The 17,392-nt window shown below is 33.5% G+C and overlaps 1 protein-coding gene across 2 annotated transcripts in view; it reads right to left on the reverse strand.

The window, feature by feature from the left end:
* Positions 1-17,392, reverse strand: part of LOC136036121 (DNA-directed RNA polymerase I subunit rpa2-like) — a 121,523-nt gene that overhangs the window by 60,868 nt on the left and 43,263 nt on the right. For both annotated transcript variants that reach the window (XM_065718142.1, XM_065718151.1), the window contains exons 6-8: positions 14,136-14,261; positions 9,250-9,448; positions 7,090-7,213 (exon numbers count right to left, since the gene is read on the reverse strand). In XM_065718142.1, coding sequence (XP_065574214.1) covers positions 7,090-7,213; positions 9,250-9,448; positions 14,136-14,261 — 449 coding nt within the window. The remainder of the gene's footprint in view (positions 1-7,089; positions 7,214-9,249; positions 9,449-14,135; positions 14,262-17,392) is intronic.

The raw sequence follows: 17,392 nt of genomic DNA on the forward strand, positions 1-17,392 counted from the left end.
TAACTGTAATGGTTTTAATTTAGATTTTTTTTTTAAATTGTATGATTTCGCATAGGTATTTTCCAGGGAACTTGATTCCATCAAGGATTAAAGATAAATCAGCAATATTGATAGACAATATTTTCGCATCTGATGTTTTAATCAATAGTTGCCATTGTGACGTGGCGATTTACCCCGCGTCATATTATTTACCACTGATATGCTCGATACCGAATACACATATTAAGTTGAAGCAGAACAAAAGGAAAATTTTAGTGAGAGAAACGAAGAAGAAAAATCTTCAAAAAATTACTGAAAAATTGAGCGTTGTATTGTGGGACGATATTTACAAGGAAAAGGGTGCATGCCTTACTTTTGAAAAGTTTATGACGTTCTCATTCCAATATATGGTGAATGCTGTCCTCTCAAATATGTAAATCATCGGAAAGATACCAAGAGAAAACCTTGGATCACAAAAGAGATTATTGATTTGATTGAAGTGAAAAATAATGCTTACAAGACTTATTTGAGTTGCCCATCTGAGCTGAATTTCACAGAGTTAAAACTGCTCAGAAACAAAGTAAATCAAATGCGACGAAAGCGCATCATAGTTTTACAGTGAAGCGTTTAAAGAACAAGAGCTAAGAGCTCATATGGCACTTGTGACGAGGCAAGAAGAGCTAATAGCCAAGCTAGAGATCATATGGTATGAGCTCTAACAAAATTCTATGAGCCAATAGATTGATTTAAAAGGAAAATAAGAGGCTTAATGCCGGTCAGGATTTAAAATAAGAGCTCTGAGTCATGATGTCCTTCTAAATATCAAAATTCATTAAGATCCGATCCCCACTCGTAAGTTATAAACCCCTAATTTTTTCTAATTTTTCCTCTTCCTTTAGCCCTCCGAATGGTCGAATCTGGAAAAACGACTATATCAAGTCAATTTGTGCAGCTCCCTGACACGCCTACCAATTTTCATCGTCCTAGCACGTCCAGAAGCACCAAACTTGCCAAATCACTGAACCACCCCCCAACTCCCCTAAAGAGAGCGCATCCAGTACGGTTCCGTTAATCACGTATCAAGGACATTTGTTTATTCTATCCACCAAGCTTCATCCCGATTCCTCCACTCCAAGTGTTTTCCAAGATTTTCCCCTCCAACTCCCCCCAATGTCAAAAGATCTGGTCAGAATTTGAAGTAAGAGCTCTGAGACATGAATCCCTTCTAAATATCAAATTTCATTAAGATCCGATCACCTATTCGTAAGATAAAAATACCCCAATTTTCACGTTTTCCAAGAATTCTGGTTTCCCCCTCCAACTCCACCCAATGTCACAGGATCTGGTCGGAATTCAAAATTAGAGCTTTAAAGCACAAGATCCTTCTAAATATCAAATTTCATTAAGATCTGGTCACCCTTTCGTAAGTTACAAATACCTCAATTTTCATAATTACCACCCCCCCCCCCCGCCAACTCCACCAAAGAGAGCAGATCTGGTCCGGTTACGTCAGTCACGTATCTTAGACAGGTTTTTATTCTCCCCATCCAGTTTCATCCTGACCTCACCGCTTTAAGTATTTTCTAAGATTTCCGGTCCCCCCCAACTGCCCCCCCCCCCCAATTACGCTGGATCCGGTTGAGATTTAAAATAAGAGATCTGAGTTACAAGGTCCTTCTAATATGAAGTTTCATGAAGATCCGATCACTCCTTCGTAAGTTAAAAATACGTCATTTTTCTAATTTTTCAGAATTAACCCCCTCCCCAATAGAGCGGATCCGTTCCAATTATGTAAATCACGTATGACTTTGGTTACTTTTCCCACCAAGTTTCATCCCGATCCCTCCAATCTAAGCGTTTTCCATGATTTTAGTTCCCAAACTCCCCCCAATGTTACCAGATCCGGTCGATATTTAAAATAAGAGCTTCGAGACACGATATCCTTCTAAATATCAAATTTCATTGAGATCCGATCACACGTTCGTAAGTTAAAAATACCTCAATTTTCCTAATTTTTTAGAATTAAACCCCCCCCCCACTACCCCAAGGAGAACCCCACCAAGTTTCATCCTGATCCCTCCACTCTAAGTGTTTTCCAAGTTTTAGGTTTCCCCCTTCCAGCTCCCCGCCCCCCAATGTCAGCAGATCCAGTCGGGATTTAAAATAAGAGCTCTGAGACACGATATCCTTCTAAATATCAAATTTCATTGAGATCCGATCACCCGTTCGTAAGTTAAAAATACCTCATTTTTTCTACTTTTTTAGAATTAACGCCCCTCCAACTACCCCAAAGAGAGCGGATCCGTTCCGGTTATTTCAATCATGTATCTAGGATTTTCATTAAGATCTGATCAACCGTTCGTAAGTTAAAAATACTTCCATTTTTCCATTTTTCCCGAATTAACGGGCCCCCCACTCTCCCCCGGATGGTCAAATCGGGAAAACGACTATTTCTAATTTAAGCTGGTCCGGTCCTAAAGCAGCAAAACCAGGACCGACAGACAGACAGACCGACAGACAGACAGACCGACAGAATTTGCGATTGTTATATGTCACTTGGCTAATACCAAGTGCCATAAAAACAGGGGGATATGAGAGGGACGTGGGATCTAGTGAATAATGTGCTGAAGGAAAAAGGAATCATACAGATGAATGTCAGAATCTACTGGTCAAGGTCATGAAATATCCGATATTCAGTTAATAGCGGATGAATTTGGTAAGTTTTTCTCAGAAATTGGAAGTGACATAAAGAGATGTTCAATCTAAAAGTGATTTTCTTTTGGATAATCTTTTTGATGACACAAGAGGCGAAAGACACACATTTGAATTAGATAAGTGTGATGAGAGTGAACTGACGAAAATAATCGAAGATCTGAAATCTAACACAGCAAGGACAGACAGTCTGAGCCTAAGAGCTGTGAAAAGCGTAAATGATTGTATTATGCCATGCTTTGTGTTCCTCATTAATTTGTCTTTTGAAACTGGAAAGTTTCCTAGTGAGCTAAAGCAATCGAAAGTAGCACCCCTTCACAAGGGAGAATGCAAAAAACACCGAACAAACTATAGAACGATATCGCTTTTACCAATTTTATCAAAACTATATGAAAAAGTTGCACATAAACGCCTCTACAGTTACCTTGAAGGACTAGGCATGCTTTCTGAAAGCCAGTTTAGATTCCGGAGAGGACACTCAACCTCTGATGCATTACATTACCTGGTGGATCTTATAAATGGTGCACTCAAAAAAAAGACTTATTCCTATGACAATTTTTGTAGATTTAACAAAAGCGTTCGACACTGTTGATGTTGAAGTTTTGTTACACAGGATGTCCGTGCTTGGGATTTATAGTACAGAGCTTGAATGGTTCAAGTCGTATTTATATTGAAGAAGTATGAAAGCAGTTGTTGGTGATTTAAGTAGTAAGTTATTTCCTCTGGTGTGCAGTTTTAATAATTTTTCATTTATGAAAGTAAGATAGGTGAAAACATTTCAGATGTATTTTGTTTTCAGTAAAGCGCAAATTGTGTTTTGGTCTTGAGAAGACATAGGGGTTATGAGCCCTACTCATGTTAATTTTTGCTCGTTTTGAATTTGACTCGGGTATTTATTGTAATTTTCGTTAGTTTTGAGTTTCATTTATTTATTGACAGTGATTTGTGGTAATTTACGGAAGATTATTTGACTTTATTTTTGCTCATTCTTGGCTTAATGGAGCTCTTTACTTTTTTTTGAAAAACTTGTCTTGTGGAAAGAGAATTTCTAATTAATTTCTGTCCGTTTTTTATTAACATAATCTTTTTCATGGAAAAAAAAATATTGTACATCTTTTCAGTTTTTTCTATAAGAATCCATAGTATGGGTTGCTATTTTTATATTGGAGAAACTTTTTTAACCATTTTTAATCCTGACACAAATAGTATTTTTTAATTTAATTTTATAGCTTCTAAAGTTGACCTGAAAAAAAAAACTTAATATCATTCCCAAAAGATTCTATCTATGCTCTTTGACAACCTGGATACACTTACAATCTTTTTATTTATTTAAATTGTAAGAGCAGAAGTATCTCCAAAAGTTTCAAGTTAATACCCCCAGTCGTTCTCGACTTGATGAAAAGGACTTGGACTTGAGAAAAGGGCTGCTTGCCCTCTAATCTTTTTTATGCTTAAAAACGGCAAGGGACATTCACACCACAATTGGAGTGCAAGGGGCAGGAGTTCCCCCTTCATATAACAAGTAAAAACATTTTACACAAGTAAAAACAAAGTGAAAACTTTTCACATGTATTTTGTTTTCAGTAAAGTGCAAACTATGTTCTTCTGTTCTTGAGAAAGGATGGGGGTTGTCAGCCCTACTCATGTTAAGTTTTGCTCGTTTTGAGTTTGATTCGATTATTAATTGTATGATTTAAATAAACAAAATACGTGTAAAATGTTTTAACTTTTTTAACTTTAATAAATAAAAAATTATCAAAACTTTAAGGAATATATATATATCAGTATTTGTAAACTAAACTGACAATTCACAGCCATTTTTTTTTTTTCAGTAAAGTGAAAATTATGTTCTGGTCTTGAGAAGGTATGGGTTTTGTCAAAGACATAATTTCAAAGACCTTTCAACTACACTGAACAAAATGGCTATTTCAAAATTTGGATTAGATGCGTTTCGAGAATTGATCAGAAGGGGGATTATTACCCTCCAATAAATTTTTACTAATCAAAGGACAGTAGCCCTTTCAATTTCCAATCAAATGAGCTGTTTTTGAAGTTTCTACGACAAAAACTTGTCCTCCTAAAATGTCTATCGGATACATTTCGGGAAAATATGAGGTGTGGGGAAGGGGGTATCCACCCTCCGATCACTCTGAATCTTAAAAAGGGCACTAGAACTTCTGATTACCAATCCAATGCGCCCACTCCAAAGTTTTTGCAATCATTCTTTTTATATATACCTTATATGCCCACAGGGCATAAATTACAACTCTTTCCCAGAGGTCTGTGGGGTTATCATCCTCAAAAGTATAATTTCCGGACGTTTCAATTACGTTGAACAAAATGGCTATTTCAAAATTTTTAGGGATGTGTTTGGGGAAATGGTGGGAGAGCGAGGGGGGTTAGTTGCCCTCCAATCACTTTCGACTATTAAAAAGATCACTAGTCATTTCAATTTCCAATCGAATGATCTCTTTTCGAAGTTTCTAGGACAACAAATGGTCATCTCAAATTTTCTATTAGACGCATTTCGGGAAAATACGAGGTTTGGTAGGATCCCCCCTCCGATCACTCTGAATCTTTAAAAGGGCACTATAACTTCTGATTACCAATCCAACGAGCTCCCTTTGAAGTTTGCACGATTACCCCTTCTATATATACCTTATACGTCCCCAGGGCATAACTTACAACCTTTGCCCTGAGGGCTGTCATTCTCAAAGACATAATTTCCAGATCTTTTTGAACAAAATGGCTATTTCAAAACTTTGATTGAATGTGTTTGATGAAAGATGGGGGTGGGAGGGGGGTTAGTTGACCTCCAATTACTTTCGATTATCAAAAAAAGCACTAGCCTTTTCAATTTTCAATCGAATAAGCTCTTTTCTAAGCTTCCACGACAAGAAATGACCATCACAAAATTTCTATCAGATGAAATTCGGGAAAATACGAGGTGTGTGTGTGGGGGGGAGGGATATCCACCCTCTGATCACTCTGAATCTCAAAAATTCACTAAAACTTCTAAATAGCAATTCCATTAGCCCCCTCCGGGGCTTATACGATAGCCCTTTCTATATAAACCTTAAATTCCCTCAGGGCATAACATATAACCCTTGCTCTGAGACCTGTGGGGGGGGGGGAGAGTTGTTATCTTCGAAGAGATAATTTTCAGACCTTTCAATTACGTTGAATAAAATGGCTATCTCAAAACTTTGATTGAATGTGTTTGGAGAAATGGCGTGGGAGGAGGGGGGTAGCTACCCTCCAATTACTTTCAACTATCAAAAAGGGAACTAGCCCTTTCAATTTCAAATCTAATGAGCCCTTTCCAAAGTTTCTATGACAACTCCTTCGATGCGAAGTGCCCTGGTCAAAAAAAAAAAAAAAAAAAAAAAAAAAAAAAAAAAAAAAAAAAAAAAAAAAAAAAAAAAATCTGTGCCCACATAGCTCTTTACTTAGGCGGCGCTAGGATAACCAGGCCACACAATACTTATTGAAGTATCTTTCCCTATTATCAATTATTTAGGCATAAAACAGGTTCTTCTAGAAGCAATTGAAATCAGACTCAAAATAAATAATAATATTTCCTTAAATAGGGATTTGAGGGAGGGGGTACTCAGTAAATGCTTTATACATAAATTTAATTAAAACGATTTAACAAGATATATTAAAAAACCAGTTCACAATAACACAACACCAGTTACAAAAAGACCTTCAAGGTTAGCTGCTAAAAAGGCAAGATTAGTACTGAAAGCCTGTTCTTAGTTATTTTTCTTTCACTTCAATGAGTTCGCCTTATTTCTCCTCGATTTGCCTATCAGTCCTGTTATGACTTCGTTGAAGTAAGGATGCTAGGACTGTATGACGGTACGGCCCTTGGAACGAGGGTTGAAATATTCATTCTAATATAGAATTCGACTGTCTTGCATAAAAATATCCCTATTATTCTTCTTATTGTTGATGCTTATGGTAGAAAGTCAGTGTAATCTAGGCTTAGGTCCAGGTCTAGGTATTTATGCATGTCCTGTCTGGTATTTCGATCCAACTAAAGAAAGTGAGGAAATTGAACGGGTTCAGAAAAGATCTCTAATAATCATCTACGGAAGTTTCCTAATGTCTTAATCTTATTATCTAGAAACAAATAAACTTTATTTTGTTAGATCCGTAATGAGAAACTGCGTTAATTTCACCTCAGACTTCCTCCCCGTTCCATCTGCAAGAAATTCCTTCCACCTTCCTTTGTCCCTCTTAGATCCCTACTTCACACAGAAGCGGCTGTGAAACTCCAAAGAAACCAGTTTACTCCAGGTCACAGTATTGTTTGCGAAACTTTATACCGAGTTTTTTTTCGGGTTTTAGAAAATGTTTCATGTTTTAGAAGGGATAGCCTCTAAAGCCTCTTACCTAAAGCCTCTTCTTTACTTAATATTGCTTTGTAGTCATCTCCTATGCTTCGTCCTTGCTTTTCAGCTTCCTCCTTCTGCTTCTTTACTTTGTCTTCTATTAGTTTAACAGCCAGAGTCTTAGCCTATGAAACCAACAATAAATTAAAGTGCAGGAAAAATAATAGCGACAAATTCTTGGCGGAAAATTTAAAATAAGATGAAGATAGTAAAATACTATACACAAGTGGTAATGCGGGACCCAGAGATCGAATCATGCTGCAGGAATGCACTGCAGGGCCGACACAGGGCCTTAGTAGTCAAGAAGCGTCGTTAATCTGATACAATACAATGCTATACACAAGTCCTGTATTAGCGCAGTGGGTTTGACCTCAGATTGATTATACGGGACCCTGAGATCGAACCCGGCTGTAGCAACACACTTCAGGGTCGACATATGGCCTTAGTCAAGAGGCGTCGTTAATCCGATATAATACAATACTATACACAAAGCCAATAAGGTTACAACGAAATACACAAACTAAGTTCGAGCAAAAACTGAATTGAAACATTCAGTGCGTGTTTTCCGAAACCAGAAAAAAAAATACTAAAAAAAAAAAAAACTCAACGTTTATTGAAGCTTAAGTTCACAGCATTTCTGAAGTTAGTATACCTTAGAGGAAATCGACTGCTCCACCAGTTTACCTCAAGGTATACCTTAGAATATACCTAAGGTACACCTTTCCTCTTAGGTATACCTTAGAGGAAATCGACTGCTCCGTCAGTTTCGAGCTTGCTTTTTCCTGCACCGTAATGAATCTTCTTCGCTGACAAAAATTAAAGTGGCAACAATGACAACTCAATTTTCCTATATAAACTGCCACGTTATCGTAATGCTTACTTATTAGTACACTTTCGTTATTTATAAACTTAGTATACTTATCAACAACCGTCATTATAGTCTAAGGCCTACTACTGAGGCGTGAGCTGATTTTCGTTTCCCAACGTTTAATCCGCTTTAAGATACAAGTCTGGCAAGTGTTCTAACAGATTCAAATTCTGGCAAAAGACCGCAAAAGACAAGTACTGTTTTTATAGTCTAAGGCCTACTACTGAGACGTGATCGTCCATTTAATAGGACCTAATCAAAGTCAAATGAAGAAGTATTTGTTATTGTTTATATTGATGTTATTGTTATGTTTATGTGTTATTGTTATGCATGCCATTGTTATTGTTGTGTATGTCATGTTATTTTTTATATGGTTTGTTATTGTTTATATTCAACACTTATCAACAACTATCATTATCATTATCATCTCATGTCTTTCCCACTGACAAATTAGATTCTCGAAAAGAAAACCGAAACATGCTTATGACAACGGTTTATAACTGGTTATGACACCGGTTTATGAGACATGCTTACAAATACTACCCTAATAAACCTACTACCCAAGACCCAAAAACCAGCGAAATCTATAATAAAGATTCATCATTTTTTTAAGCCAAGTTGTAGAATTTATAATCTAGTTTATGTGCTCATGATCCTGGTTGTCAGTTGAACACTATTTTAAAAATTTAGATTATCAGGATTTTATAATGTAGTTTATGACCTCATGATCCTGGTTGTCAGTTGAACACTATTTTAAAAATTTAGATTATCAGCGGATCGGCAAATTTAAAATCCAGAGTGTTAAGTTTCATCCAGTTTTCCGGCGGAAGAGACCTCTAATCAGAGTTAAAGAATAGAAAAAGGTTATTGGTCAAAGTCAGACCCACATGTACTCAGATATCTAGCTCGAGCTTCTACCTGTATTCTACGGCAGGCACAAGGAACTTTTTTCATAATGTTCCTATGTGAACTTTTTTTCAAAAGACAAGCAAAATAAAAAAAATGATATAAACTAAAACACAGTACATTTGGAAAAGTAAACAAATAATAACGTTGCATTTTGTTTACCGTTAAAAATATTCAGCTTTTAAATATTATATCATTTTATCCGAATATCTATCATCTAATTAAAATTTCATCTAATCTGTTTATAATTTCAATATTTTTTTTTATTTGATTTTGCAGATTTATTTGATTATTCCTCCTGTATACCACGCCGTGGCATTTAGAAGTGGTGTGGTTGGGTTAATTGTTTGTAAGCAATTGACATTAAATAAAAAATAATCAACTTACATTAGTGATTAATGACTTTAGCCGTTCTCTTATCATACAGCTGAAGTAATCGCTTGTTGTCGTCAATTCCAAAACCGACGCAAAATCAAGAGACTCTTCGGGTACTAATTTAAATTTGGCATACAGAAAACGTCTGACACAGAGCACCAAAGCGTTGTATTTGTCTCTATTATTTGTGCACTGAATCATCACATTACGACTGAAACGAATAGATCTAAATTAAAAAATAAAAATACAAGAAAATCCAATAATATAAATAATAATAAAATGAACCCAAATAAAATCAAATAAATACATATAAAATACAAAATAATATATATATATATATATATATATATATATATATATATATATATATATATATATGTATATATACATATATATATATATATATATATATATATATATATATATATATATATATATATATATATATATATATATATATATATATATATATATATATATAAATATTATAAATAAAAAAGAATAATATATACAATATATATGAAAATTTTATATAAAATACAAATAATATAAAATAAATACAAATAAAATAAACAAATACAATAATAAAAGAGCTAATGCATACCATGATACTAAAAGAAAACACGCATACGCAAAAAATTCGTATGATTACATGTATTTACATGTTAGATGAGTGGTTATATACATTTTATGTATATGGAATAACCCCATGGTACACAATTACAACAAACGATTATTTTGGTATATTCAACAAAATGTCAAGATTGATGAAAAATTATAAGACCCCATTTTTTTTTGGTTTATTTGACACACGCACACACAAAGAAATTTTTCTTTTTTTCGCAGAATATAACGAGAAATAATACAAAAAAGGTAAATACCTTTATTAGATTAAGTGAATGTAAGAAATGAAAAACTGCTTCCTTTATTGATACTACAATAAACATGCATTTAAATCAGAGAATTGTTTTGTTTTTTGAAATTGAGTTTGAAATTTGGAAAACAATCTACAAAAGATATAGTGATTTCTAAAAACTTAATAGGTATAACCCCTTTGAATCCTTTGATTCAAAGCAATCTACACAAAAGCAAATAGACTTATCTCAGAAAATGATGAAGTCTGATAGAAAAAAAAAAATATTAAAAAAAAGTTCCATGAAAAAGGCTATCATAGGTAGCACACTAGCGCTACCTAAGTGAATAAACATGTTGGCACAATTTATTATTTATTTTATTTAATTATTTTTGGGGGGTTTTAGACCAAGGCACCTCGTATAGAAGGAGTTATCGTAGAAACTTCAAAAAGGGTTCATTCAATTATAAAATGGGAGGGCTACTGCCCTTTTTAATAGTCGAAAATGATTGGAGCGCAAATAGACTAGACAACCATCATTTACCCTTACAACTCAAACTACCCTTACATAGATGAACAGTAAAAGAAGAAGCCAGAAACTGACACAATATCCAAAAATAGAAGAAATCGGCCAGTTAGTCATTAATTAATAGAATATCTGGCCAAATATATACAAAAGGCTCCAACAAGAAAGTTTTATAATTTCGCATATCATCTTCTAATTTACAATTCCATATTAAATCCTGTTTCTTTTCTATTTCTAATATTTTTTAATGTCGGCTGTAAACAGTATCAAAACATATTTTTTGATATAACAAAAAATAAATAAATGACCACATGTTATAAATCAGGGCTTTAATGATAGAAGAAAAACCCAAAAAAGGAAAGAACCGCTTCCTAACAATCCGATGAGTGTCAGGAAAAAAAAACATAAATAGCAACATCACTATTGATCCACGCAGCCGAAGTTTTAGGGCAATGGCCAGAGCATTCAATTCTAGCAACAAAAACTTTATTGGAGTTCTAGACTTTGAACTTGTCGAGCAAGAAGTCATCAAGATTCTGAAAGGCTGACAAATAGAACAAAGAAATATAGCTTAAAAAAGAAAATGGTCATTTCAACGTACTTTTAATCGGAAAGACCCTGTACATCGTATTTCAAAAATTTAGTTCGATAAATGGACAGAACTGAATCACAGCAACGGAATGATAGATAATTCTAGATAATCCCCTGGGGAGACACACAGTCAGTAAACTTCTTTTTTTTGCTTTTAGAACAGTTCACTTTACGTTACTTTTTTATGGACTTTAATTTACGTTTTCTTTTTAAACTCTAGAAGCTTAAAATTTTTTATTGGTGTCAATAAGAATTTTAGGGGCATAACTTTAACCCCATGTTTATAGAACGTGCACGAGTTGATGCATAAGCTTAACTATTCTATTTGTTCTGTGTGTTCTTTTTTTCTGGCTTTTAAGTTTCAGAATGGTTATACCTTGTAGGCTATTCCAAGACTGAATTAAAGTAAACGTTCAAATATATCAATTGTTCTGCAAGTTCTTTCTCTATCACTAAAAGTTCAAATAGGGATAAAATACCTTTAATAGACAGTGATAAATTACACAAAAATACTACATATTTCGGTCACATATGCAGTGACTGTCATCGGTAGTACAACTAAACTAAAACAATTAAAAACAATAACTCGTATACAAAATAAAATAAACTACATATTCTTTAATAACTTTATTATTTCCAAAGCAAAAACAGAAGTGAGTCTCCTTGACCTTCATAGATCCGGTTCGTTAGCATTGAATGAACTAACACTTGGACATAGGTTAATCGCATTGAGTGAATTGAGCTTTACTCTATCTGATTTTAATAAATTATCGTAAATAGAGTTCAAACCCAGTTCAAGAGTTTCGCGAAAATTTTGCTTCAAAATCCGGTCCCTAGAAATTAAAGAGACACTATCGAACAAATTAAAAATGGCCTGGAAAATTAAATGCATGTTCTATAAGGGCTGAATTGAAATCTTCAGGGTTAGAATTTTGCTTTAGAGCCAATGAAATAGAGTCTTTATGTTGTAGTAGCCTCATTTCCAAATTCTGGTTAGTACGTCCCATATATGAGCTTCCATAAGTACATGGGATCTGATAAACCCCACTTTGTTTCCCCAATGAAGTTAGATACTTCCCAGAATTTAGAAAACTACCCAAAGTATTACTACTCTTTAAAGCTATCTTTAGACCATTACTCTGTAAAATTCTTTTAAGTTTTTCACTTAGCCCGGGTACATACGGTAAGGAACAAAAACATCCTTCTCTTGAGTTGTCAACAAGACTTCCTTAGAAATCCCTAGAAACTTTTTTCTTCTTTTTGAAAAAGTCTGGTTAATTAACCACTCTGGATACATGTTCATTATTAGTATTTTTCTTAGAAAAGACAAACCCTCCTCGAAAAATTCCGGAGAGCAAATACTAAAGATTCGTTCAGTTAAAGAAATGATCAAACCAATTTTTACTTGGCGAGCGTGACCAGAGCTAAACGACAGAAATCTATTGTTATTAGTCGTTTTTCTGTAAATTTTAGAATCCAGACTATTTACATTTTTTAAAGAAGAATATCAAGAAAAAGAAGTTTCCATCCTTTTCTAATTCAACAGTAAATTTTAAATCACCCCCCGCCCCAAACAATTAAGATGTTCCAAAATCCTTTCAATTCCTCATCTCCATAATTCCATGCTGAAACCATGCCATCCCTATACCGGCCCCAAAAATTATATTTTAAAAAATATGAATCTAATGTAATTTTTTCACTATTTTCCACAAAATATTAGCTATCAATGGAGATAAAGGGGTCCTAATAGTTAAACCATTTACTAGTTCGAAAAATTCCTTTCTGAATTGAAAAAAAATAAGATAACTTTTTGCACAACCTTACAAAATACATAATTACAGAAACTTCCAAATCTGTTTTACCACTAATCAAGTCAAAATTTCTTAACAGCTTTCTTTTTAAAAGAGTTTTGGCTGCTTCCACATCAATATTTGCGTACATTGACACAATTTCAAAACTTGAAAGCAAAGAACTTGAAGAAATTTCCACTTCTTTTATTTTTTTCAACCAAATTCGAAGAATTCTTTATGTCAGAAATTTGTGTAGACAAAATTGGTTTACAGATCGACACTAACCGCTTGCTCAAAACCCTTGTTGGTGACCTTTTATTTGACACAATTGGTCGTAATGGTAGGTTCGGCTTATGGATTTTGGGAGGTCCATACAATTTAGAGCACAGGGAATTGCGTGGCAGGCATTTTTAATAAAGCTGAGGTGTAATTCTTCCTTCGTCCTTCAAGCACTTTAATTCGTTCTTAAAGTTATTGGTATAAGAGTCTGTTGGATTATACGAAAGCTTTTTGTAGATTTTTTCTCGTCATTGAGCAAAATCCTTAATTTTGGCTCATAGTCATTCATCATAGTCAGTCATATTTTCATCAGTATTCATCACAACTAAAGTTTTAAGTTTTTTTGAATCCTTATGTCTTTGATGGACGTACTAGGAAATTCCAGTTTTAATACAAAATTTGAAAGGATTTTCACGGTAGAAGCTCTTACTAAGCTAACATCCTTTATTAGGCTTGCGTTTCTATGCAAAGATGTTTCCATGGAAGAGATAATATCTTCCACGGGGACTTTGTCAGGTTTAAAACAAAAGTTCGGACCCTTTTCTAGCATTGGCTGTTCTTGTATCGTTAAAGTTCTTGATGAAAAATTAATTAACCACGCCTGGCCCAAGAATTTACAAGGTATTGCTGTATTATTTTTCGATAATTTCGAAATTTTTTTTAGTAATCTTTCTCTGGAAATCCACTGTTGTTGAATTTAAAAAAAAAATATCATTTGTTATTCTCCTACTTTTCCTTAGATACTCTCTTAGCCTATGTAGTTCCATTGTCAATATATGTATAGATAGGACTCAAAATACAACGGTTAACAGTACACCTAAACATATAAGCAAAGATGAAGAAATGGAAAAAAACTCACATAACATCTTTATACTTGATTTCCTCCCTCTTAGACGTTTTTAGGAGGGTCAGGGAGCTCTGGATAAATTCCTTTGCAGCTTTTGGTGTTTTACAATCGTTACATCGGAAACATTTCAACACATACCTGAAGAAAAAAATGTTCTTTTTTACCAGGTTAACCAAAATATGTAAGGAATCGTCGAAAGCTTCTTGAATCTTTCATGTTTCATAAACTACAAGGTGGCATGTCGAGTAACAGTGTTGGGATAAACTGTGTAAATCAACAACGCAAAAATGTAAACCTATCAGTGTAAAAATTTAAAACAAAAAACAATATAAACCAACGCCGTAAAAAAATACAAATCAGACAACTTTCTTATTCATTCCTATTTTGCCAAAGTAACACAATATATGGTTGGCAACCCCAAGAAGTTTAAGATGTATGTCTTTTGTTTGTAATTTTCATAAAAAATGATTAAAAACCACACTAGCAATACATAATGAATGAAAACGAAGAAGAAGAAAAAAGGAAAACAAAAGGATAAAACGATAAGAAGAATAAATTTCAGCCACTGAATGCAAAAAAATGAAGCAGATATTTTGGCAAGAACCTCCACCAAGCCGTCTTTAGCACCCAAACATAAAAATTAAATTAAGAAAAAAGAAGAATAAAAAGAACTAAAATAAAAAATTAAATAGAAATTAGAATGAACAAGAAATCAGAATTATAAATTAGAATTAATTAGAAATGAAAATCAAAACTAATAATAAAAAAAAAGTTAATTTAAAAATTCTGAAATTACAAATTGTGAGCATCGTTCATGAGGCGGTAGATTTATTGCTCTGCTTAGGATGAACCAAACTGGTCAATTCTTTAATATAACTAATTTAAAAAAAAATTCCACAAAATGAGTTTTTCAAAGAAAACAAAAGAGCTCCATTAAACCAAAAGTGAACAGAAATGAAATCAAATAATCTTCCAAGCGCACACTAGCACAAATCAACATCAATAAATAAATGAAACCAAAACGAATAGAAATTACAATAAATAACCAAATCAAACTCAAAACAATCAGACTAGGGCTAACAACCCCAATTCCTTCTCAAGACCAGACCATAATTTGCACTTTACCAAAAAACACAAAACAAATCAACGTGGATTGTCAGTTTATATATATATATATATATATATATATATATATATATATATATATATATATATATATATATATATATATATATATATATATATATCTATCTATCTATATTCACAGGTGGGACATAGGGACACAACTACAATGGCGCGTAACTAATATGGCGCGTAACGACTTACGCGCGCGGGGGGGCTTGGGGGGGGGGCGCGAAGCGCCACCCCAACAGCTAGTATATATATATGTTTTTAACTACGTAAAACTTGCGAATATACAACATTCTTTCCTGTCCCATTGTCTGTGCATATAAATAGATTGTCAGGTTTACCGACTCTTGAACATGCAACATATAATGGTCAATGGGAAAACAATCCGTATTCAGATCTATACCTCATGATTCTAATGATTGCCCTTGAGCTTTGTTGATGGTGATTGCTAATCAACCATTCCCTGAGTCGCCATCGTCATTTATATATCCCCCTGTGCACCCCGGCGTCCCCTTTGTAGTTATGTCCCTGTGTCCCGGTCGTCATTTATATTCCCTGTGTCCCGGTCGTCATTTGTGTCCCGGTGTCCCAGTCTCTGATTTCTCTTTGAGTGTCCCGGGCGTCATTTATATTCCTTGTGTCCCGGTGTCCCGGTCGTCATTTATATCCCCCTGTGCCCCCCGGCGTCCCCGTTGTAGTTGTGTCATTTATATTCCCTGTGTCACGGTCGTCATCCCGGTATACATTCGTTTTTGAATTGGTATATGATGAAGTAAATTTTTAATTTTTTCCCTTTTTTTCCTTTTAGTTTTTTTTTTATTGGTTTTGACCTTTTTTTTAGGTTTTTTAGTTTTTTTCTTTTTTCTTTTTAGTTTTTTTTTGAAGTTTTTATCTTTTTAGTTTTTTTATTTTTATTTATATTTTTTTAGTTTTCTTTTTCTCCTTTATTTTTCAGTTTTTTTCCTTTTTTTAGTTTTTTTTTTCTTTTTAGTTCTTTTAGTTTTTACCTTTTTTAGTTTTTTTTAGTTTTTTAGATGAAATTTTTTTTAGTTTTATTCCTTTTTTTCTTTTCAGTTTTTTATTGGTTTTTACCTTTTTTTTAGCTTTTTTAGTTTTTTTTTGTTTTTTCTTTTTACTTTTTTTTTTTTACTTTTTATTTTTTTTATTTTTTTTTATTTTTATTCTTAATTTTTTTTTTATTAGTTTTACAAGTTTTACATTTTTTTTTAAGTTTACAATGACTGATGAAGATGCTCAAAGAGTCTATGCCAAAAAACTTGCTGCTGATAGAGAAAGTCAGAAAAGAAAGCGTGCTGAGGAACTATCAGCAGCAAGTTTTTTGGCATAGACTCTTTGAGCATCTTCATCAGTCATTGTAAACTTAAACATTAATAGATTTCTACGTGAACATATGTCTTATATAACTTGAATGACGTCACCGTCAAAGCAAAAATGACGACAACTAATTTCATGACGTCAGCCGACACAGAAACATGACGTCACCTGACAACTAATTTCATGACGTCAGCCGACACAGAAACATGACGTCACCTGATCCACAGATCCACAGACAGACAACTTATTTTTATATATATAGATAGATATATATATATGTGTGTGTGTGTGTGTATGTATATATATGTGATATGAGTATGCGAGTGTGTGCGTATATATATATATATATATATATATATATATATATATATATATATATATATATATATATATATATATATATATATATATATATATATATATATATATATATATGTGTGTGTGTGTGTGTGTGTTATATGTGTTTGGGGAATTGTGGGCGTGGGAGTGGTGTTAATATATACACTAATATTTATTCTTTAAAGCCTCAATAATTTTTATTTATTAAAGTCAAAAAGTAAAAATATTTAAAATGTGTTTTGTTTTCAGTAAAGCGTAAATTGTGTTCTGGTTTTGAGAAAGAATGGGGGTCGTCAGCCCTATTTCTAGCTTGTGTAGTAGCAATAGTTGTAGCAGCAGTAGTAGCATTTGTAGACGTATGCGCATGGGACCTATGGTTTTCTTAGCCTCTTCAACACATGCTGAAAGTTTCAACTCAATACAATCAACCGTTTCTGAAGCATTACTGATACGTCCTCTTAAAA

This window comes from Artemia franciscana, chromosome 2 (assembly GCF_032884065.1).
Source record: "Artemia franciscana chromosome 2, ASM3288406v1, whole genome shotgun sequence".
Lineage (NCBI taxonomy): Eukaryota > Metazoa > Arthropoda > Branchiopoda > Anostraca > Artemiidae > Artemia > Artemia franciscana.